At 39.1% G+C, this 25,133-nt stretch overlaps 1 protein-coding gene across 2 annotated transcripts; it reads left to right on the top strand.

Moving 5' to 3' along the window:
- Positions 1–1,025: 1,025 nt before the first annotated feature.
- Positions 1,026–4,979, top strand: LOC130932553 (uncharacterized). 2 transcript variants are annotated; one of them, XR_009067486.1, is made up of 4 exons: positions 1,026–1,605; positions 1,679–1,779; positions 1,859–2,006; positions 4,067–4,979. XR_009067486.1 is itself a non-coding variant. In XM_057861897.1 (3 exons), the coding sequence occupies exons 1-3, from the start codon at positions 1,502–1,504 to the stop codon at positions 1,954–1,956; spliced, it is 303 nt and encodes a 100-aa protein (XP_057717880.1). In that variant the 5' UTR covers positions 1,026–1,501; the 3' UTR covers positions 1,957–2,102. The 2 variants fall into 2 exon arrangements, 1 of the variants encoding a protein (XP_057717880.1); XM_057861897.1 differs by lacking the exon at positions 4,067–4,979 and having other exon boundaries at positions 1,859–2,102.
- The last annotated feature ends 20,154 nt before the right edge of the window (positions 4,980–25,133 follow it).

Below are 25,133 nucleotides of genomic sequence, written 5' to 3'. Positions count from 1 at the left end.
GATGGAGTTAGGAAGTTGAAGTTTTGAATGGGTAAGAAAGCTATGAGGGAACGTTATATCCGCTGTTTCAATACCAACATACCTTGTAGCCTTTTTGCCATGTTAACCACTGCTTTGCTTATCTTGATTTTCACCCTATATTGTTTCTCCAAGCTTTTATAAAGTTTTGAAAACCATATAACCTGTTTGTATTAAGCCTATCTTTATCTTCTACCTTGCACTATAATTCACCATTATGTTTAAATCTTATGTATATCAGGTATTTGAACACACACACACACACATATATATATATATATATAAGATTTAAACATAAGATATATATATATGTGTGTGTGTGTTAAGATCTCTTACATTTCTAAAAGGTATTTAAGGCTATGTATTATCTTATGCATTATTTTAATTTTTGAGGACGGAAATTTTTATAAGGTGGGTGGAATGTAAGACCCAAGACTTTTGAAAGTCCTATTTTGAACTAATCTCAAATCATATATTTATTTACAGTTTTAATTTCAAAAATTCTTTTTGTTGAAAATAATTAACGACAACTTTGATTAATTGGATTTGAAAATAAATTAAGGTTTTTATCCAAACTCTATACTTATAGATTATTTTTCTATTTATGATTTAAAGTTTTAGAAATTTGAAAATAATGAGGTTTGGTTATTTAAACCAGAATTTCATCTAATTTTATGATTATTGAATTATCTTCTATAATTAAGTTATTGAGTTGGTAGTTATGAAATAATAAAAATTTTATATGATTTGATTTTAGATCAAATATATTTATATCATTCAATCTTTAAGTTTTAAGGATAAAGAAAATTAATTATATCAATATGTATTTTCAATTAAAGAAAATGATTGAGAATTAATTAGTATCTTTATGTCACAGATAATATTTTAAAGTAATTTTAGAGATTAAATTAGTCTTCAAATTAAGTCCCAAAATCCCTAATTTTATACACAAACTCTAACCCTATTTAAACCCAATTTTCCATTACCAAATGAAACCCTAGCCATTATCTCTCTTTTTCCTTTAGCCAACCTACCCAAAATACAACACCATAAAACTTCTTCAAGAGAAGAAAATGAAACAGAAAGGGAAGTGAGGAGAGGGATCCACGGAGAAGAAAGGGAGAGGGGAAGGAGGAGCATCACTGCCGTGCCATCGTGCCTCGCCATCGAGCTCATCCCGCCGCTGCCCAACCGCGTCCAGCCCACCGCCAGTTGCTGCTGTCATCGCCATCCATGGAGGAGATAGAAATAGGCGAACATGAGGAGAGAGGGAGGGAGCTCGCGAGGGAGCTCCCACCGTCTAAGCTGGGTCTGTCGTCACCGTTAGAGCCCGCATCACCGTCGAACCTGCTGCTGTCGCCGAGAGGGAGCCCATCGCCGCCAGCATCGTCGGGTCTCTGCCGCCAAACCGTCCTTGCCACCACCACTGGAAGCACGAACAGAGAAGAGTCATTACCGTCGGAAGCCGCCGACAGGATCGCGAATGGAGGGAGAAGAAGCTGTTTCCATTACAGCTGTTGCCGGTGGAAAATCCAGCCGTGCCTCTGTCGCTTGGAGACACCGCTGCTGCCTTGAGACCCACCGTCGGTAAGGATTTTGTAGTTGGGTTTCTGTTCTCTTAAATTCCTGGGTTTTTATCATCACGTCGTGGTTGTTACAGTCATCGTCACCGGGGTTTTGCTCGCGACTGTCACTTGGAGTTATTGTCGGAGCTACTGCCAGGCCGATTCGGAGTCGCAGCTGCTTTGTTTTGTTATTTGAGTTAGTAATTATGTTTCAAAAACCTTCGCATTAGTATTCGATTGCGTTTGGTTGATGAATATGAGTTTTGGTAATGTAGGTTCGAGTTTTGTATGTTGCATGTCACTTTTAAGTTGCAGAGAGTGCTGCGAAAGTGATCAGAGGCTGAGTTTGTGGTTGTCGTTGGTTCCGGGCTGAGGGAAAAGAGTTTGGTTGATGCATTTGGGTTATGTTTTCGACGAGTCGAGGTAGGGGCTTTTTATACAAACTAGTTTATTTTAAATTGAAAATTGTTATAAATAGACATGCTGTGCGGAATGTATTTCTAGTGATTATTTGAGTCATATGAATTGTCTAATTTTGTCTTGAATGGATATGGTTGCCTGTTTGATTGAAATAATGTCTGCTTTGATAAATTGAAAATTTCTGGATTTGGTTGATTTGAATTGGTTTTTTTTTGATAATCTAAAAGTTTGAGTTTTTGTTTTATTGGAAACTAATTTGGTCTTGAACCTATTGGAAAGAGTTAAGGATTGGTTTGGTTAGGACCCGGATAGGGTGGCAAAGTCCAAGTTGTAGGGGAGATGCTACCAAAATTTCTATAAAATCCGAGACTTTATTTGAAACGGTATTTTAAGAAGGAACAGATTATGCCTTGAACTGTATTACCAATAAAAGAATTAAATTGAACCCTTTTATTAAAAAAATTGTTATATTTTGAATGTAAACTATTTTAAAAAAGAATCAAGTTTTGAAGTCGATTTAAAGATGAAAAGAATCAAGTTTTGGAATTTGATTGAATACGCAAATTTGAAGGAGTTTTAATGGAGTTCGATTAACTAATTTCACTTTACGACATTTTAGGAAGAGTTTGAAGTATTTTCTGAAACTTTGACTTAGTAAAATTGAGACATTTTTCGAGCCTTTGGAAACATATTTAAGAATGAAACTGAAATTGATTTTCGGTTTAAAAATGATTTGGTTTTGGCTTAAGTTTAGTTGGTTTTGAAATTGGTTCGGAATAATTCGAAACACGATTTGGTTTTGGTTTAAATTCATTTCTATTTATTCAAATCAAGAAGTTAAAGTTTTGGCGGATTTCAATGAATTTAAGAAATGAGTTAGGTTATTCTCCCCTAAAGTCTTGAGACTCCGCTGATGAATTTTACGACCAAATCTTGATTTAGAAATGAATGATTTTGAGTCTTTCAAAGAGATTTTGAATTTGGAATGATTTTGTGATTGTTTGGAAGTATTGGAAAGATGTGGAAAGTGGCTCCGTTTTGAAAAGTGATTCTTGGCAAGATGTAAATTAAATACGTTTGTTATTTAACAGAAAATGGGCCAAGAATGAAATTGAAATAAGTTACTGAGCCTGATTGATTATGGATGTCCTCAAGATTGATGAGTTATGGTTTGGTAGGCATAAGGGTCGGATTCGTCCCGCTTATGCTGAGATGAGATTTTTGATAAGTTGCTGGCACCTGGCAAGGACGGTGGTTTAATTCCACTTGTCGAGGGTGCAACGTCCGCGTAAGGACGGTGGTTTGATCCCACTTACGGTAGAGGCAAGGACGGTGGTTTAATCCCGCTTGTGTGTTCTTGGGCAAGGATGGTGGTTTAATCCCGCTTATCCGAGTTGGGTTTGGCAACATAATCGACGCGTGAGCTCATGGCCAGTAGGATAGGCATGCATCATATGCATTTCTGTGACATTGTTTGGGTGTGCAAATTGTAATTGGTTTTGCTTATGTGAATACTTATGTTAACTGCTAACTGCTATAATTGTTATAATTGCTATTGATTGTATTTGAACTACATTAATTGTGATTGTGTTTGATTGGTTGGTTTGTGAAGAATTGGTTGATGATTGAGTTGTTTGTGTTGGATTGGATGGGCTTGAGGCCGTGGTTGGTTTGTTGAGTTCTAGTTTTGTATAAAGTATCTGACCGGTTCAGCATAGACTTAATGAACCTATGCTTGGAACGGGATGATCATTTATAATGCGTAGGTAACTGCTTTCATGGTTATGGTCTAGAAAAGTATGAAAAATTAAACTCTTACAGCATAGACTTAATTGAACCTATCTTTGGGACATGTTGGTCATTCATACTGTCTAGGAAAAACTTTTCAGATCTTGCAAGAAAGAAAAAAGGTTTTATTTCAAAATATTTGAGAAATTTACCAAGTCTTCGAAAAGGATTTTCTGGATTTTGAAATGTGAACCCATGATTTTTGGAAAGACTTATAAGACGAGCAATGATCACTGTATTCTAAGAATAATTTTATTTTACGTATCTTGTTATAGCAATTTCTGTAATCCTATGGTGAGAACAAGCGAGGATGACGTTCTCATTTCCCTACAAGTTATTCCTTTTCAAGATATGGATGACAAAATTTCAGAAGAGTTATGTTTATTTTCTGTTTATTCGGTATTTTTGTATTATCTTAGCTATTATGTTTTCCTCTCCTTATCTTTATAAAGTTTGTAAGAGGGATAGGAAATTATATGATGTATGTTTGTAAGCTAGTGTTATGTGTGTGTGTGTGTGTATATATATATATATATATATATATCTTAAGGTATTGTATCTGGTTGTTTGTACATGTATATTTATGTTTTCATTGAAAAAGTGTTTTTGAAAGGTTATGCAGTTTTAAGTTTTAAACCGGCTCATATTTTAATGTTAAATATGTATAGAGTTGTCGTAATGCCCAAGCTATCAAAGTGGCGCAGCCAGAAGCGTGACATTCGGATAGTGAGTGTGTTACATGTTGAGGCAAAGGAAAGATAAGCTAGTTCATGTAATTTACTATGCTAGCAAGGTCCTTAATGAGGCACAAAGGACACTACAAGAAATTATTAGAATAGCGACCAATTTAGTGACCAATTTAGCGACCGATTCTGGTGATCTCTAAAACCTTAGTCGCTAATAAGAAAATAGCGACCAACTTCGGTCGCTAACCATTAGCGATCGATTTTTGAACAAGGCCACCAAACCTTCACCAGAGTATTGGTCGCTAAATCAGTCGCTAAATGGTGACCAAATTTCCCGTTGCTAAATCGGTCACTGAGTAAATCGGTCGCTAAATGGCGACTAATTTTTCGGTTGCTAAATCGGTCACCATGAAATTGGTCGCTAAATCGGTCGCCAATACCTGATTTAAAAATCTAAAATCGGTCACTAATTCCTAAACTAAAAATCTAAATCGGTCACTAAATCAGTTGTTGTTCCTAATTTTATAATTATAGATTTTTACTAATTTCACATTTACTACTTATTAAAACTTAATTTTAATAAATAATTATATTTTCACAAAATATAAAAAGAATCAAGCATAGATTAATTTTCCAAATAAATACCAAAACATTCACAATGTCTACATAGAAATATAGAGTTTAAAATATTGAAAATTCTTAAATATATCAAATTTATAATCCACAATCTAAACTAAAACATGATAAGAATAATTCATGAACAACATAACTACGCTCTATTCTATATCTACTTAGACTAAGCAACTGTATCTATCTCAGCTTGTACACTTTGATATAACTCAAGCCTCTTTCAAGGGCACCACGTCAAAAATTGGTATACTTTTTTGCTTTCTTCCCTCATTTGCTCTAATGAATCAACAACTGCAAGAAGGAAATATTCAGAATAAAGTTGATACAGTTCGGCTACAAATTAACAATAAATTCAGCACACAACATTTTCTCATATAAAAAATCTTAGTACTTATCAGTTCTTTTACCCCTTTCGTAAATTCACTAGATAAACCCAGGAGAGGAAGAATTAGTACTTTTCAGTTCTATGGATAAATGTATTCAATCATAGTTACCCTTGACCTTAATTTTTCTTTTTCACTTTCATACAGTTCAAATGCTGCTCCTCAATTAGCCTACCACTGTGAAGCCTGGGTGAAGCCCACTTCACTAGGTACTGCTCCAATAAGAAATAGGTAAAATAATAAAAGGCAAAAGGAGAAAATAAAATTAAGTGCAAGCCACTCTCTTGATGAACAATTGACACTCATGCGTATAAATAAAATAGGAAAAGCCAATCCACCAGTATGGAAGCAATTTCACAAATGAAAAATAAAAAGGGAAAACATCTTGCATTTTTCATTTAAAGAAAATGCTTGTTCCTTTATGAACGAAATATATAAAGCAAAGTATAAGTCAGGCCATTTATCATATAACCACTTTCTAATTTCTATTTAATGCAAATTAAAGTGCCAGCTCCATTTATAGGAAACATATCATAGCAGTTATCTTTGTATTTTTTCTTTCTTTTTTTCTTCTTTCTTTTGAAGGGATAATAGCCATAACTAAACTAGTTACAAGAGTAGATAATTATTGAAATATCTAAACAAAATGTTAAACATGCCTTAAGAAAATTATAGTAGCTAAATGGGAGGCCTGAAAAGGTTTCCGAATAGAGGTTCTTCTTTACAAATGGAAGTGCCCGGTACATGATCCAAACGGCATGATATTCGCTGATCAGTTGCAATACTTAATATAATGAAAAAAAGAAAGAAAAGAAAACAGTTTGCAATTCCAATATGAAAGGAAAAGGTGAATTTTAAAGTCAACCAGAAACAAAATTCAGAAAACCAGATAGCCATATAATATATGAACTCACTTTCACCAGGACCTACTCCCAAAGGATACAGCACAATAAACGCAGTGTACCTAATTAAAGGATAAAACAAGTCAATCTTAGGCTTTAGAAAAATTTGAAATGTATTGTGCTAATAACAGAACACTTTAAATTCAGATTTCAGTTCATTTATGTGACAGTTTGAGAAATTCTGATAAAATAGAAGAATTACCTGAGATAGGTTATCCAATAAGGGCAATTTCCAATGCAGCTAAAAGCATAACGTGAGTATCTAATGACCTGCATCTCCAAAGATTATTGCAGCACAATCATCTATATTATTAATAAATCTTATTAGGAAAATGGTCATGTCATGCATGTGCATATATAACACATATGTGCATCAGAATTTGGTAATGATTTAGTAACTTATGACTGTTCACATGGCAAGGTCATGCTAGAAAATTAAATGAAACCAAACCAATCCAATCCATAGAATAATTAAAAATCAAATCACCTCGCTTATGCTCCATGCGAAAAGGTGATAAAAACAAAAGGTAACTGCTGGACCTGCAGAAAGTATAATTTGCAACCACCACAGAATTCAATACAATCATGATTTGAAATGCAATAAAAAGAGTAGCTCAATATAATATAATGACTAACAGTGAATGAACTTGCAAGTATACAAGGCACTGTATCCCAATTTAGTAGTATAAGGCCCCGTAGTGTCACTGTAAATGAACTTGGGAAGGAGTTAAAGGGCCTTTGTGGTCGCTGAAAAGGGGATGTATAACATGCAAATCTTACAAGAACCCATGTCCCTAAGAACTTGGAGTAGGGTAAAATTCAAACATTACATTACGTTACATTAACATTGCATACCCCTTTGTTATTAATGTTTGGGACCACAAGCACAAGGGCATTACCACCCCCCCAAAATGAACCAAAAATCAAGTACTAGCATCACTCCCCACACAAATAATTAAACTATAGCATTAACATAGCAGCACGAGCATTTTTATTTTATCTCATGTACAACCTCTGTGCACTGTCCCTGCCCCCTGCCCCCTGCCTCTGCCCCTATCTATCTATCTATCTTACTTATATATGTTTATGCTTCCTCCTATGCTCTCTCAACCTAGTGGAACATAAATTGAGCTACTCTTTTATTATTATTTTTTTAAATGGCATGCAACACACTTTCTTTCTAAAAAAATAGTTTAAGCTTTTAAAAGAATTGGTTCATACCAATTATATTCTAAGATCTAATGTAAAATCCCCAAACTACTTTACTTTTGTTTTAGACCTATTAACAAGTTGAGATGCTGAAGATTGTAAATCAAAAGTAAAGAACCTCTGGCATCTTGATGTTCAAATCTTCAGAGAGCTGATCCATAGACGTGTTCACATCTACATCAACATTAGTATTAGATATGACAAGAAGCTAAAGAATGACCCCAATAACATCAGTATAATTATCAACATACTACTGAAAAAGTAATTGCTTATAACAAGTTTACTGGCCTTCATTATAGCATTACAAGACATAGCTCTCAGTTGAAATATGTTTGCATTTATTGAATGATGTTATTATTTAATAGATTTTCAAAAGGTGATTCTAGTAAAGCACATTATCAAATAAAGAATAAGCAAACAGAACAGTAGTAATTGAGTTAGTAAAACATTAATCTTTAAAATTTTCCTTTCTTTGATTGTGGGGGTATTTTAAGTGATGATGTTCCTTTCTTTGGAATTGATAATTATAAATATATAATCCTCCAAGACTTATGGTACTTTAAAATGTTCATACAAATGGATAGATACAAATTTTGATTAAATGTATTCCCACCAAAAGATAAACTAGAAAAGTTAAGCTGATAACTCATAAAAAATAAGCAAACACTAGTTTCCATTGAAGTTTCCAGTTTCCATTGAAGTTTCATATTCATATGAAAGTGCAAGCATACTAGTATAGTGTCTCCTAACACAGTCTGTTCGATTCAATTTCTGGAATGGAAGTAAACTAACAGTGATTCTAACCACTCTTCAAGGTGAATTTGAAACTTACTTCATGGTTCTCTTGGTGCTCATGTACAATTTTGTACATTGAGCATGTAATAATCAAGGGAGTGCGACATGCATTTCTATATTCTGACATAAAATGCGTCAAAAGAGGGGAAGTGAGTGTGACCTTAGACTTTCACAAAAAAGTGAGTGTTGATCTTCTCGACTTTCACATCAATGTCAGAGAGATCAACATTAGGATTCATACTAGCATCATCAACCTCCTCCTCGTGGTTCTGGAATGAGCTAGGGAAATGGCATTGTACCTAGATGAAGAAGAGGTATGGAAATGTCCAAAGTACCCTTCCAAGCGACGGAGGAGCGAGATTTGTCCTATTTTCCTAGGCGATCAACTTGTCACTCTTTGCCCTGACTGCGCTAACATGCGACTGTGCTCCTGCTACGCAAACAGCTCGTCTTCTTCTTCCTCCTTCTCTTCGTCCTTCCATCGTTTCTCTGTCACCAGTGACGCATCTACCGTCGGTCGCATCTAAAACCTCATCGAGCGTAAGCCCTCACTCTGCTGCTCGTGCTCCATGGCGATTCTGTTTCTCCGCTCAAGATCAAGGTTCTCCGGCGCCGATTTGGATCTCGACGGTGTGAGAGATTTACCGGCTATGAATGGGAGCCAGCCGGTGAGGTCATTTTGGTCTTTGTTCAAGTCGTACAAGAACTACAGGGAGCACGAGTGCGAGGCGACGACGGTGTTGGCCGTCGCAGACTACGACAGCGGCATAGATGCAAGTAGGAAGACGATGCTGTAACTCGGTAATTGTTTGGAGAATATGAGAATGGTGTGGGTGAATTCAGTTAGGATTTGGGAGGGTATTTGAGTAACTATATTATTTTATTAATATTAGTGACCAATTTAGTGATCATTGTTTTGGTGACCGAATTAGCGACTAAATAATTTTTTACCTTATTTTTCTATCGATTGTAAAATCGGTTGCTAAATAAAAAAATAGCGACTGATTTAGCGACTAACTTTACTATGGTTGTATAATAAATTTATCGGTCACTAATTCGGTTGCTATTAGTCACTGATTTGGTTGGTCGCTAAATCGATCACTATCTTAACAAATTAGCAACCGATTTAGCAACCATTGCCTTAGTGACCGAATTAGCGACCAAACACATTTCCACCCTATTTCTCTATCAGTTGTAAAATTGGTTGCTAAATTAAAAAATAGCGACTGATTTTGTGACCAAGAATTCCAAAGATGTTATTTCTCTTGTTTTGGTTGCTAATTCGGTCGCTAAATTAAAAAATAGCAACCGATTTAGCGACCAACTTTATTCTAGTTGTATAATAAATTTATCGGTTGCTAATTCGGTTGCTATTAGTGAATGATTTTGTTGGTCGCTAAAATCAGTCACTAAATATAATTTAGCGACCGATTTAGCGACCAATTTTTTTCTGGTCTTGAAAATTATGTATCGGTCACTAAATCAGTCGCTATTAGCAACTGTTCCGAGTGTTACCTGAAACTGTACGTCGATTTCGGATGAGATCTTCTGTATTGGTCAGCGCTGTGTGTCTGACTTGATGGTGGTGGCCGGAACCGCCGTGTCTGACTTGTTGGACTGGCGGGTCGTGCTGATCCTTCGTCACCGGAGGGTGGTGGTACTTGCAAGGGACTCCGATGCTTAAGTTAGCAAGGGTATTAAGCAGGTTTTTAGTAGAATCAGAGTATGAGTTATACTTGGGTGCTCCAGTGTATATGGTGTGGAATGACCTTCTTGGAGATAAGATATTTATCTTATCTTTATCTTATCTTTGAGTGGGGTTATCTTATCTTCAAGGAAATCGCCCTTTTCTCCCTAGGCTTAGGCTGCCTTTGGGTTTGGGTCGTGGTTCTCTATTTGGGCCCTTTTTTGGGCTTTCCTGGTGATTTGGTCGAGCTCTTTGAGAAGAGGTCAGATGGTCCTGTCCTGAAGAGGTCGGTCGACTTGTCATAAACATCCCGGGTCGAACAGCTCGACCTAGGGTATAAACAGTGCCCCTGCTCGAGCTCATTCTTTCTTTTGAAGTCGAGTTTTTCAATTTCTTTGGGGAAGCCAGACTCGAGCATTTTTTGTTGGGTCTGTTTGTGGAACTTCCTTTAAGTAGCTTTAAATGTGTGACGTTTCTTCTTGTGGCGTGTGTTTTACATTTTCTTGGGAACGTGCGAGGGTTTTAAAAACCCATTAACTCCTCCCTTCGCCATTTCCTTTTCTCACTTTAAAATCTTTTCAAAAAACCTTTCGCTTCCATTTCCTTCCTCTTTGCTTATCTACAATTTCTTTTCTACTCGCCGTAACTCCATCTTTCTTCGTTTTTCTGTCTTTGCCTGAGCCTTTTTCGCGCTTCTCTTCGTGGCATCATTGGTGGTTACTGGAGCTTCCTCCATTTGCAAGGAAACTTCTGGATTTTCGCCCCTCTCTCGTCGCTTCCTCTTTCAGGTTGGTTCTCTCTTTCTGCTTCTTTATTTTGTTCTATCCTTGGCAAAGTTCCAATTTTGCTTGAATTTGTGTTTGGAAGGCTAGAGCCTTTTTGTATTACCATGCTTGATTGTTACTGTGATGTATGCTTTCTGGTTTTCTCTCGACCTTATGTATACTCTTGGGTAGATGATAGTTTTAACGTTCCTAGGGTTTTTGCATGTTGTCGCTATTTTTCTTGATCGTACTTCTGATGAACCGCTGTTTGCTTTTCAAGAAAGATTGCTCCTTTGACGATTCTTGCTTATGTTAGTGATTTTTTGATAAACTTTAGAAGACACTCGATTTTCTGGTGTTTTGCTTTGATTTTCTTTCTTGTGTTGTTGCTTGTTTGGAATGGGATCATCTTTCTTTGTGAAGAATTTGTTGGGGTGTAGCCTAGTAGCTTTTTCCTGGGTCCTTACTCTTGTCCCTGCCTCCAAAGGATGCCCCTGGACCTTGGTGTGTGTCTTGGGGCTTTTCTTTTACTATTTGTGTTGCTCGAAGTCATGTTTGTCCGAGATGTTTTCATGTCGCCCGAGCTGTTTTGGTTAGTAATCCATTTTCTTTTTCTTGCTGTAGGACTAGTTGGCCATGTCTTCTCGTAAAAATATTGTTGAGACGTCTTCCAAGATTCCTGAGGGTATGTCCAACTAGCTGGACTCCCTCGTGTTGAGTGTGTCTCCGTGGTAAATGCTGAGTTTTATGCAGAGCTGAGAAAACGTCATAGGATTTGTAGTAGTCGTGCCCAGGAGATTATGAGCTTGTAGCACCTGATTCTTATGAGAGGGTTTGTTTCCCGACCTTGGTTCAGGGGGAGCGTCCCATCTTTTATGTCTATGACTATTTTTTCAGCCAGCTGAACATTACTTTCCCTTTTACTTCCTTCGAGACTGACTTGTTGTGGTCGTGTAACGTTTCTCCATCCCAACTTCATCCAAACTCTTGGGGTTTTATCAAGATCTTTCAGTAGCTTTGCCAAGAGTTGGATGTCAAGCCTTCCCAAACTCTCTTTCTTTACCTCTTTATTTTGACTAAGCCCAGAATTTCCTCCAAAAAGAAAGCTTCTTGGATTTCCTTTCAATCTGCCCAGGGACATAAGGTGTTTACTATGCATGATGAGTCCTTTAAGGACTTTAAGAATTACTTCTTTAAGGTCCGAGCTGTTGAGGGAGCTCGACCATTTTTCTTAGAGTCGAATGGTGAGCCTACCTTCCCCTTGTGTTGGCAAAAGAATGTCGTGGTGTCTCGTTACTCATGGGAGATGCTTGATGAGGTTGAGCAGGCCTTTGTAAATGTGTTGGAAAACATTTGGGGGGAGCTTCCTCATCTCGATACAAAGAGATCTTTAGGGGACCCTTCTCTTGTTCGAGCTGAGTTGGGTAGTGACCGACTTCCTTTTGTCTTGTTTTACTTTGTTTTTTGCTTTTATTTCTAGCTTGTAACCCGTTTCTATGGTTTGATTTTGTTTTTCAGAGATGGCCAAGAATAATGACTCCATGAAAGCTTTTAAGAAAGCGAGGAAGGCTACTGCTGCGCAGAATATTTTGGCCAAGGTTGCAGGGGAGGGATCTTCTCATGTTCCTCCTAAGAGACCGAGCTCGAGTTCTTCTGGGCCGAGGAGGGTGATCCCAACACCTCAGGTCTATTTAGTTGATCCTCCACAGACCTCTGCTACTACTTCTTCTCTTATTGCCATTCCTCCTGCAAAAAGACCCCGGACTGTCGAGCCTTTTAATCTAGATGCTCCCGACTTTGATGCTATCTAGTTTGTTGATCAACAAATTGCTCCTTATGGTGTCATGCCTACTGATGATGTATCCATTCTTCATCATTTGGATTTTATCACTCGGAGTGACGTTAAACTGGCATACATGGGAGTAGCTTTATACCGGACCGCTCAAGATCTTCCTATCCATGCTACAAAGGCCTTTATGGAGGAGGCCAAGTTGGAATTTGATTGGATTAAGGGCTTGAAGGAGGAGCTCGAGGTGAAAGTGGCCAAGTTGGAGAAAGAGTTGGAGGGGGAGAAGACTCGGGCTGTTGCCTTGGCGGCTTCTGCCAAGTTTTCTGAAGATATGGCTTTGAAGCATAAGGAGAGCTATGTTACGACTTACAGGGAGATGACGGGTCTTAGGGAGGAGTTGGAGTCTGCCCGAGCTGATTATGCCGAGCTCCATGGTCATCTTGTGGGCAGCGTAAATGCTGCTTATGAGAATCTAAAGGACCAAGTGTGAGTTCTTGTGCCCAATCTTGACCTTACTCTTTTCATCTTGGACAACATCATAAAAGATGGTAAGATTGTTCCAGATGAACCTTATGATGATGAAGTTGACCCTCCTCCTGTTCCTGCTACCAAAGCCTTCGTCACGCTGCCATCTTTAACTCAGGCAGTTGAGGTCGCTCAGCCTGAGTCTGATCCCGATGTTCAGATCCTGAACCGGGATGATAGGACGGTAGATGTGGTGCCTCTTCAGACCCGTCCTCCTTTACCCCGGGATGTTACTACTGGGAAATCTCTGGATCCTCTTTGATTATTTCTTATGTATTTGTGTATAGCCTGGTCTGTGGGCTTTTGAATTCTTTTATTTTGTAGTTTTTTGTCTTGACTTCTGGATACTTTAGTTGCTTTTTTAGCAACTTTACTTTGAAAAAAAAAGGTAGTTTTTCAAGCCTCTTGGGGTCGACTTCGGGTGGCCTCTTGAGCTTGATTATGATGATGACTTTGTTTCTTTTTGCGATATGCAAGTCTGCATTTTTCTTGAAAGCTTAGGGGTGATGTGTGGAAAACGATCCAACACAAAACTCACCGGCAAGTGTACCGGGTCGCATCAAGTAATAATAACTCACATGAGTGAGGTCGATCCCACAGGGATTGAAGGATTGAGCAATTTTAGTTTAGTGGTTGATTTAGTCAAGCGAATCAAGTATTGGTTGAGTGATTTTGTATCCAACAGTAAGTAAATAACAGAAAATGTAAAGGGGAAGGGAAGAATTGCAGAGATTAAAGAAAACTAAAAGTAAAAGAGCTGAATCTTAAAGAGCAAGAAATTAAATGACTGAAACTTAAAGTGCAAGAAATGTAAATTGCAGTAACTTAAAGTGCAAGAAATATAAATTGCAGTAATGAAAAGGGATTTGAGGATTGGGATTTCAGAATTCAAGCAAGGGAAATTAAATTGCAACAATTAATAAAGCAGAAGTTGAATTAGAAGTAACTAGAATTCAAACAGAAAATGGAATTGAATTGCAGCAGGGGTTCACAGAAGAACCAAAAAGGAAAATGTGATCTCAGGACTCCAGAGACTAGATAGCAAAGTCTAGATCTCAATTGCCTTCCCAGATCCAAATTCTCAAAGCAATTAACAAGAAATTAAAGAAGAAGCAGTAAAGGGAATGTAATTGAACTCAATTATGCAGAAGAGGAATTCAAGAGATCTTGAATGGAGATTGAGATAGAAATTCCTCAATTCTTCACACCCAAGACTCAAACAAGAAAAGTAAAAATGCTCAAGCAAGAACGAGGAAGAAGAGAGATCAATTCTCCTCCCCAATTCCCTGAAATCTCCGTTCCTAGCTCTCAAAATTCAAAATCAAAAGAAGCTCTCAATTCAAGAGTGAAAAGAAAGCTCAAAGTAAAGGTAAAAGGTAAAGGTTCAAAGTTTCTAATTACATCAAACTAACTCCTATTTATACACTTTCTATTCTTGGATTTTGGAATTTGGATGGGCTTTTGATTTGGTGAAGAAATGAATTTAATTGGATTTTTAATCCAATTTCAGCTCATGAAGAAGTAGCTCCCAGGAGGCTGCCCTGCCCTTGTGGAGGGCAGGGCAGGGATTGGTGCGTGCGTGCTTGGTGCGTTGATGCTTCAGGATGCTGCCCTGCCCTTGTGGAGGGCAGGGCAGAGTTTTTTTGGTGCGCCAGATTCTGCTGCCCGTGCGTGCTTGCTGTGCCAAAGCTCCCTTGGTGCGCCAATCTTGTGCGCGTGTGTGCATCACCAAAATGCTGCCCTGCCCTTGTGGAGGGCAGGGCAATGTGCCAAAGATGAGGTCCCAAGTTCGAAACTTGGTGGAGGCACACGCTACTTCTTTTCTTTGGTTTTCTTGGCACCAAAGTCATGCTTAGTTCCTTGCTTCCTCATGGTGCCGTGTTCGATCCTGGGAGATTGAAAACAAGCTTGTGAGTAGCACTCTCCCACTCCCCCTTGCTCATGAGTTCGAACCTTGTGGCAAGCATTGGTAGGCTTTTTCCTTGAATTTATTTCCTTGATGAGCCCGATATTGCTCTTGAGGAGGGCAGGGCAGAGTTTTTGTTCTCCTTGATCCTTAGCATCAAATTGTGCTCCGCCCTTGTTGTGGGCAGGGCAGTATTGCCTCTCAAAGCTTGGTTCATTATGTTGCCCTCCTGGAGGGCAGTGTGCCCTTGTGGAGGGCAATGTTTGCTTCCTCCCTTCCATGCGGCACACTTCTTCTTCCCTTGGGCCACGCTTTCTTTAAGCCACGCTTTTCCTCTTTTCTTCCTTTCTTCATCTACAAGAAACCAAAACAACCACTCAAAGTATCTCTAAATTCATAAAGTTTATAATTCATTAAAAATCACTTAATTCTTGCTTAAACCTCATGATTTAGCATCAATTTAATGGTGGTTGCTTGATTTAAAGAAGTTGTGCATTTTCATTCCAAATTGCTTACTTAAGATACAAGAAAGTGCATAAAAGCTAATAAAACAAGTGAAATTAGCTTGAAAAATGGGTATATGATGACCCGTCATCAAGGGGATCTTAAGAGTGTTGGGGCTTTGTTGTCCAATCTCTTTTGATCCTCTTAGTGTTTTTGTTTTATGTCTAGCTTTGTGTAGCTAATTTTTTTTGCATTTGCTGATGTGGTGCTGGTAGTTTGAATTTCTTGAGGTCATAGCTTTCTTGGTCTGACTTGGGTTCCGTGTAACGCCTGCCTTCTGTTGTCTGACTTCTTTTTTGAAGTTATTTTTAGTTTGGGCCGACTTCATCATGTCAGTCCCTCTTAAGTTATTTCTAGTAATCCATTTTCTTTGGACCTGAGTTAGGTCTCTTTTATGGATTACTTTTTATAATTTTTTTAGTTTGGGCCGACTTCATCATGTCGGTCCCTCTTAAGTTATTTCTAGTAATCCATTTTCTTTAGACCTGGGTCAGGTCTCTTTTATGGATTACTTTTTATAACTTTTTTAGTTTGGGCCAACTTCATCATGTCGGTCCCTCTTAAGTTATTTCTAGTAATCCATTTTCTTTGGACTTGGGTCAGGTCTCTTTTATGGATTATTTTTTATAACTCTTTTAGTTTGGGCCAACTTCATCATGTCGGTCCCTCGTAAGTTATTTCTAGTAATCCATTTTCTTTGAACCTGGGTCAGGTCTCTTTTATGGATTACTTTTTATAACTTTTTTAGTTTGGGCTGACTTCATCATGTCGGTCCCTCTTAAGTTATTTCTAGTAATCCATTTTCTTTGGACCTGGGTCAGGTCTCTTTTATGGATTACTTTTTATAACTTTTTAGTTTGGGCCAACTTCATCATGTCGGTCCCTCTTAAGTTATTTCTAGTAATCCTCTTTTTTAGGGCTGGCCAGGCCTCTTTCCAGGATTTACTTTTTATAACTTTGGTTATTTGTAGTTGACTGGTCTGACTTCTTTATGTCGGCCTGTCTTTAAGTTATTTTTAGCAACCCATTTTGTTAAAACCTCGTCAGGTCCTTTCTATGGATCACTTTCGATAACTTCTTGCATTATTCTGTTTTTGTCGCCTTTTCATCTTTTGCCAATTTTGTAGAAATCCGGTTTGGTCGACCTTCTGATGAATAGGGTTTTCATCTTTCGCTGGTCTTTATCATGATCAGGCTATGAATTTGTTTTTTACTTTTAGCCGATATGTAGCTTTGTAATCGGGCGATGAATTTTTGCGTTTCAGATTAATACGTCTTGATAAAGGATTAGTAGAAAATTTGAAAAAGCTTTATTCAAGATAAAAAATATGCCAATATATACATGTGAGCGTTTTCCCTTCTAAGTTGGGCAGTTTGTAGATCTTGGGCTTGATGCTTCATTAAAAAACCTTTTCAGGAAAAAGAGTGCACCTTGTCCTTAAGATCTTTATTACCTTTAACTATAATACCTTCTTAGGTTGTAGGCGTGCCATGACCTTGGTAGCTCTCGTCCTTCGAGTTTGGACAGCCTGTAGTAGCACTTTCCAAGTACTTCTATGACTCGGTAGGGTCCTTTCCAGGTTGCTGCCAGCTTTCCTTCTCCAGGTCGAGTTGTTCCGATGTCATTTCGGATTAAAACGAGGTCGTTTTCAGCAAAACCTCGTGGTACTACCTTTTGGTTACATCTTGAGGCCATTCATTATTTTAATGCCTCTTCCCTGATCCGAGCTCTTTCTCAGATTTCTGGAAGTAGGTCAAGTTCTTCCCTTTGAAATTGGGAGTTGGCCTCTTCCCTGTAGTGGATCACTCTGGGCGATCTTTCTTCGACTTCTACTGGGATCATTGCCTCTATTGCATAAGCTAATCAGAAAGGTGATTCCCTTGTGGTAGAGTGCGGAGTTGTCCGGTATGCCCATAGGACTTGTGGGAGCTCTTCAGCCCAGGCTCCCTTTGCGTCTTGTAATATCTGTTTTAACCCGGTTTATATGACCTTGTTAGCAGCTTCTGCTTGTCCGTTGGCCTGGGGGTGTTCTACAGATGTGAACTGGTGTTTTATGTTCAAATCGGCCACCAATTTCTTGAAGCCTGCATCTGTGAATTGAGTGCCATTGTCTGTGGTGATGGAGTATGGGACCCCAAACCTTGTGATGATGTTTCTATATAGGAATTTCCGACTTCTTTGGGCAGTGGCATTAGCTAGGGGTTCCACCTCAATCCATTTTGTGAGATAGTCTACCCCCACGATGAGGAATTTGACTTGCCCGGATCCTTGAGGGAAGGGAGCGAGGAGGTCGAGTCCCCATTTTGTGAATGGCCAGGGTGAGGTTACGCTGATAAGCTCTTCTGGTGGAGCGATGTGAAATTTGGCATGTTTCTGACATGGTGGACATGTCTTTATGAATTTTGCTGCTTCTTTTTGCAGAGTTGGCCAATAGATTCTGGCCCGGAGTACTTTTTTGGTAAGAGCCTGTGCTCCGAGATGGTTACCGCAGATGCCGCTGTGTACTTCTTTTAATACTTCTTTTGTGTTGGAAGTTGGCACACATTTTAAAAGTGGTATTGAAATCCCTCTCTTTTATAGAGTATTGTTTATGCTGGTGTAGTATTGTGCCTCCCGTTTTAACCTCTTTGCTTCTTTTGTATCTGTAGGCAGTATTTCTATCTTGATGTAACTGATTATGGGAGTCATCCATCCTTGGTCCTGCCCTGTTATGGCTAGGACCTTTTCTTCTCCCGAGATTGACGGGCTCTACAGCATTTCCTAGATGAGACTTCTATTGTTGCCCCCTGGTTTGGTGCTGGCTAGTTTTGAGAGTGTATCAGCTCGAGCATTCTGTTCCGGGGTATATGGCGGACCTCATATTCCCCGAGTTGTCCGAGCTGTTCCTTGGTTTTGTCCAAGTACTTTTTCATAGTGGGATCCTTGGCTTGATAGCTCCCTGCTATTAGTGAGGTGATTACCTATGAGTCGCTGAAGATGACAAGCTTTTGAGCTCCTACCTCCTTAGCCAGCTTCAAACCAGTTAGTAGTGCCTCATATTCGGCTTGGTTGTTCGAGGCAGAGAACCCGAATTTGAGAGAAAGTTCATTTTGGGTTCCCTGATTGCTTTTTATTATCACGCCTGCGCCACTTCCAGTTTTGTTTGAGGAACCATCTACGTAGAGATTCCACTCTATAGGGATTTCTGTGGTGTCCGTAAACTCTACAATGAAGTCGGCCAGGTATTGTGATTTGATGGCTGTCCGAGTTTCATATTGAAGGTTGAATTCAGATAATTCGAATGCCCATTGCAAGATTCTTCCTGCTAAATCCGTTTTTTGTAGAATGCCTTTTATGGGCTGGTTGGTCCGAACCCTGATACTGTGGGCTTGGAAATATGGGCGAAGTCGTCGAGATGTTAGTATGAGAGCATAGGCAAATTTTTCTATTTTTTGATAGTTCAATTTGGACCCCTGTAGTGCTTTGCTGATGAAGTATATGGGTTGTTGTCCACTGTCATCTTCTCGGATCAGTGCCGAAGCTACTGCTCGATTTCCTACCGCAAGGTACAATACAAGTGGTTCTCCTTCCCGTGGCCGGGTTAGAATAGGTGGTTGTCCTAGGAATCTTTTGAAATCCTGGAAGGCTTGTTCGCACTCCCCCATCTATTCAAACATCTTTCCCTTCCGTAGGGTGGCATAGAAGGGGAGAGATCTTATTGCTGATCCAACTAGGAATCTGGACAAGGCTGCCAATCTTCCATTGAGTTGTTGTACCTCTTTAACATATGTCGGACTCTTCATGTTGAGTATAGCTTAGCATTTATCTGGGTTTGCCTCGATTCCTCTTTGTGTGAGCATAAAACCCATAAACTTGCCAGCCTCTACTGCGAATGTGCTCTTTGTAGGATTAAGTCGCATGCGATGCTTTTTTACGGTATTGAATACTTGGGCGAGGTCGAACAGTAGCGACTCCTCGCTTTGTGTTTTTACTAACATGTCGTCTACATATACCTCCATTAGTTTTTCGATGTGCTCTGTGAAGACTTTGTTCAATAACCTTTGGTAGGTAGCTCCTGCGTTTTTGAGTCCGAAGGGCATGACGATGTAACAGTAGTTTGCTTTGGGAGTTAAAAATGAAGTTTTTTTCTTGATCAGGCGGATACATTGGGATTTGATTGTATCCGGAATAAGCGTCCATAAATGAGAGGTACTTGTAACCGGAGGAAGCGTCCACCAGAGTATCGATACTTGGGAGCGGATAGGGATCTTTTGGGCAGGCTTTGTTGAGATCAGTGTAGTCGGTGCACATCTGCCACTTCCCATTTGATTTTTTCACTAAGACCACGTTGGCTAGCCAGAATGGGTATTTGACCTCTCTAATGAATCTTGCCTCCAGTAGGACTTGTACCTATTCTTCGACAGCTTGGGATCTTTCTGGTCCGAGCTTTCTACGCCTTTGCTGTACTGGCTGAGACCCTGGATATACTGCCAGTTTGTGGCACATTAGCTTGGGGTCTATGCCCGGCATGTCTGCGGCTTTCCATGCGAAGAGGTCGGCGTTATCCTTTAAGAGCTGTATGAGGGACTTTTTTACATCTTCTTTAAGGATTACGCCAATGTTGGTTGTTTTTTCCGGGACATCTCCAATCTATACTTTTTCTATCTCACCTTCTGGTTTTGGACGGAATCTTTCTCGACCTCGAACTCCTCCGAGTTCGATGGTGTGGATTTCTTCTCCTTTGCCTCTGAGGTTTATACTTTTGTTGTAACAGTGGCGGGCCATTTTCTGGTCTCCTTTTATCGTAGCGATCCCCTCTGCAGTTGAAAATTTCATGCATAGGTGTGGAGTTGAGACTACTACTCCGAGCTGGTTTAGAGTTGTCCGAGCTATTAAGGCATTGTAGGCTGAGTTCACGTCGACCACGATGTAGTCTATGTTGAGGGTCATAGACCGGTTCCCTTTTCCAAAGGTTGTGTGTAGCGAGATGTAACCAAGTGGTTGGATTGGGGTGTCTCCAAGTCCAAATAAGCTGTCTGTATATGCTCTGAGCTCTTTTTCTTCTAGGCCGAGTTTGTAGAAGATTAGCAATGGCTAATATGATAGTGATAACCATAGGATCGTCATGTCCCGAGATGACGCCAGCTGCGTCCTCTTTAGTAAAGGTGATAGTAGGGAGGTCGGGTGCCTCTTCTCCTTCCTCGACGTGGTATACTTCTTTGAGGTGTCTTTTATAAGATGATTTGGAAATTCCTCCTCCCGCGAATCCCCCATGTATCATGTGAACATGCCTCTCTGGGGTACGAGGTGGTCGTTCTGTTCGGCCAACCTCTTTGTCTCTTCTTCTCTTTCTCAGCTCATCTGTCTTACTGGCTAGGTACCGATCTAGTATCCCTTCTCTTACCAGTTTCTCTATGACATTCTTCAAGTCGAAGCACTTGTTGGTGGGATGTCCGTAGATTTGATGGTATTCGCAATATTCCGTACGATTTCCTCATCTCTTTTTGCTTTTAAGTGGACGGGGTGGTGGAATCTTCTCCGTGTGGCATACTTCTCAGTAAACTTCCATAAGAGACACCCGGAGAGGGGGTGTAATTGTGGTATTTCTTAATCTTTTTTTCATGCGGATCATCTTTTTTCTTGGAATCTTTGTCTTTATCTCGGGAGGAGTTAGAGAATATGGATTTTGGGGTTTCTCCTAGTCGAGAGTTTTCCTCCATGTTGATGTATTTTTTTGATATGGATTGACTAAAAGGTCCCTCTCGTAGGCCATTGATGAGACCCATAATGGTTGCTTTGGTTGGCAGAATTTGAATGTCCAGACATGCTTTGTTGAATCTTTCCATGTAGCTACAAAAACTTTCCCGATCTCCTTGCTTGATCCCTAGTAGACTTGGGGCGTGTTTAGTTTTGTCCTTCTGGATGGAGAATCTGGCTAGAAACTTTTTGGCTAAGTCACCAAAGCTTGAGATGGACATGGGGGGCAGATTGTCAAACCATTTAATTGCTGCCTTTATTAAGGTGGTCGGGAAAGCTTTGCACCAAGTTGCGTCTAAGGCATCGGTGAGATACATTTTGCTTCAAAAGTTGCTGAGATGATGGCTGGGATCTAATGTGCCATCATATAAAGTCATATCGGGAGGTTTGAAGTTTTTTGGGATTTTGGCCTTCATGATCTCTTTGGTGAAGGGGTCTTGGTCCTTGCGGGAATTATCCTCGTGACTGGATAGAGTAATTTTAGTTTTGAGATCAGCTTCGAGCTTTTGGAGCCTGTCTTCTAATTTGCGGCGTCGCCTAACTTCCCTTCGTAGGTCTTTCTCGGCTTCCCGCTGATATTCGACCTCTTTTTCGAGTTGTTTTAGGCGATCCTGAAGTGCTTCCATGGGTCCCGTGCTTGGGGAGTCATTGTCTTTGTTAGGTTGAGAAGTATTGTCTAGTGTAACCTCCACGTTCTTATGTGGTATTTTGTTCCCCATATCAGAGTTGTGGTCATTGTCCAGGTTGTCCGTCATGATGGTGGGATGACTTCCAGGTTCCCCGGCAACGGCGCTAATGTTCCGAGGGTTACCTGACACTGTAGGTCGATCTTGGATGAGATCTTCTGTACTGGTCGGCGCTGTGTGTCCGACTTGATGGTGGTGGCCAGAGCCGCCGTGTCCAACTTGTTGGACTGGAGGGTCGTACGGATCCTTCGTCACCGGAGGGTAGTGGTACCTGCAAGGGACTCCGATGCTTAAGTTAGCAAGGGTATTAAGCAGGTTTTTAAGTTAGCAAGAGTATGAGTTATATCTGGGTGCTCCAGTGCATTTATAATGGTGTGGAATGACCTTCCTAGAGATAAGATAGTTATCTTATCTTTATCTTATCTTTGAGTGGGGTTATCTTATCTTCAAGGAAACCGCCCTTTTCTCCCTAGGCTTGGGCTGCCTTTGCGTTTGGGTCGTGCTCCTCTGTTTGGGCCCTTTTTTGGGCTTTCTTGGTGATTTGGCCGAGCTCTTTGAGAAGAGGTCGAATGGTCTTATCCTGAAGAGGTCAGTCGACTTGTCGTAAACATCCCGGGTCGAACAGCTCGACCTAGGGTATGAACAGCAACCAATTTTTTCGGTCGCTAAAATCGGTCACTATTCCGGTACTTTCTTGTAGTGGGAATTACACCACCACTGAAAAAGAGTTATTAGCCATTGTATTTACATTTGATAAATTCAGATCTTATCTTATTGGCTCTAAAGTAGTTATTTTCACTGATCATGCAGAATTAAAGTACTTGCTGACTAAGCAAGAGTCTAAATCAAGGTTGATAAGGTAGATCCTACTACTCCAGAAATTCAACATAGAGATTAAGGATAGAAGAGGAGTGGAGATTAAAGTAGCAGACCATCTTTCAAGGATCTCATGTGAGGATAATAAAGCTTACACCCCTTTTGTAAATGAGTGATTCCCATATGAATACTTATCAATGATCCAAGAGGCCTTGGTTTGCTGACATTGCCAATTTCAAGGCCACTGGGGAGTTGCCCCCTTCAATCAACAAGCATCTAAGAAGAAAGCTAGTCAATAATGCCAAATACTTCATATGGGATGAACCTTACCTCGTTAAAAGATGTCCTACTAGAATGTTGAGAAGGTACATTGCACATGAAGAAGGACAAGAAGTGTAACAAACCCGATTTTCGAGTACGCGAGATCTATTCTGAAGGTACGGATTTCTTCGGAAGATCAGTAAGGAGAGAACCTCTGCTATATCATCAAGCATCTCAATCCTCATTGTCATTATGTTTTCTTTAACTCAGGACCTTAATTAAGACAAGCTCGATAATGCAATCGCGAAGAACCTAGTTTTTGAACCGTATCGATTAGGAGTTTCGATTCTGGTTTCCGTAAATAGTCTTAGTTTGACAAAATGGACTTGATTCATGAGAGAAGAGAGATAATAGTATAATATTATCATTATATGAGTATTAGAATCTTTTTGAATGATATTATAATATTACCTGGTCAGTTTTAGTTAAAAAGAGGAGATTGGTTTAACTGGATTCACAGTTTACTGATGCAGCTTAGCACTAGCACTCTCTGATGAATTTAGCAATGCTAAGGCCTCATCATACATGTTCTCACTTTAAATATTTTACTAGTGTCATTTATGCTAGTAGCTCAGAAAAGATTTTTTAGAGATGTTTTTACAAATGTTCTAATACATCCAGTTTTTGTAGTTATACACTTAAGATATTTTAATATTTTCTTAACCTACATCCAAGCCAACCAATCACAAATCACCCTACACCGCCAAGACCCCCAAGGCTGGTTCATTTTCACCTTGTGGACGAAAATAGGAAGAGAGAAAAAGAGAGAAAAGATCTTAGTTCCAAATCTTAAAAGCTTGATTTCTGCGGAACTAAAACTCAAATCAAAATTTCAATCCGACCAAAATGATCTTTTCTTCTTTCTCTACATAACCATATGACTTATCAAGGTTGGAATCAAGGTGATTTGGCTGCACCATCTCCCTTTTGCTTTGGTTTCAAGGAAACATGCTTAAACATGTATTTTCTTGATGTTCTTCCTTAGGAATCATGTTTAACTTGACTTGTGAGCCAAGAAACGTTAATTTTCAGCACGTTTAAGGTGAGAAATCTCTTCCTAACATGCTGAGTGAGATTTGGTCAGCTGAGGGTTTGTGGATTTAAAGTTGTTCTTAATGTGATTTAGGAGGAAAAAGTGCTTAAGGACCACCTGAGAGTACAACCGAATTCGGAGCAACAAAACCAGGTAAGGTTTGACGAAATTAATCTTGATCAATTGTGTTTTAGTTGTGTGATTATGATATGGTTTGGCTGTGCTTGAAATTGATGGTTTATATGAGTGATTCTTGTTAAAAATTTGATGAAAATTTGATGAAATTTAATGAAATTCAAGCTATGAATTTGTGTTCTTGAGTGCAGCTAGAAATCGAAACCATAGACCTCAAATTGGGGTTTAATTTTTGTTATAATCAAGTGGAAAAGATGAGGTTTTAGTGGCTGGGAATTTATTATGAATTATGGTAAATATTAATTACTGAAAAGATTGAAAAACGGGTAAAAACAGAAAAAGAATCTGAAGAATTTATGAAGAACATGAATAACACTTTGAATGTGGTGAAGAACAATGAAGAACAGGCCTTCGATCTTAAAAAGGGCAAAGAAGTAAAATTTTTGGTGTTTGGGGGGTTATTTTGTAATTTTTTAAAGTTAGGGTGGTTAAAGTAGAAATATTAAAAGTTACGTGTGGTAAAAAGTGAATTTATATAACTTTTAGGGTAAGAAAGGATAAATCTCAAAAATATATTAATAAAATAATGCGGAAAATGCAATTTTTTGTAAAAGTTTTAGAAAGACAACTTTAAGCGCAGAATCTCATAATTACCTTCATAAAACACTTAGAGAGTGGTAATATCATATTAGTGATGCAAAGATAAAGGAAAGATAAAAATTTGAAGAAAAGACAAAAATCGAAGAAAAAGTCTGTAAAGTTTTAATGATAGAAAACAACAAAGACTAGAGAACGAACTAGGAGCAACGTAGTTAGTTCTTTAGTTGTGCCTAG

The sequence above is a fragment of the Arachis stenosperma genome, chromosome 6 (assembly GCF_014773155.1).
Source record: "Arachis stenosperma cultivar V10309 chromosome 6, arast.V10309.gnm1.PFL2, whole genome shotgun sequence".
NCBI lineage: Eukaryota > Viridiplantae > Streptophyta > Magnoliopsida > Fabales > Fabaceae > Arachis > Arachis stenosperma.
The sequence above is the reverse complement of the archived record's forward strand: the minus strand, read 5'-3'. Positions and strand labels throughout refer to the sequence as shown.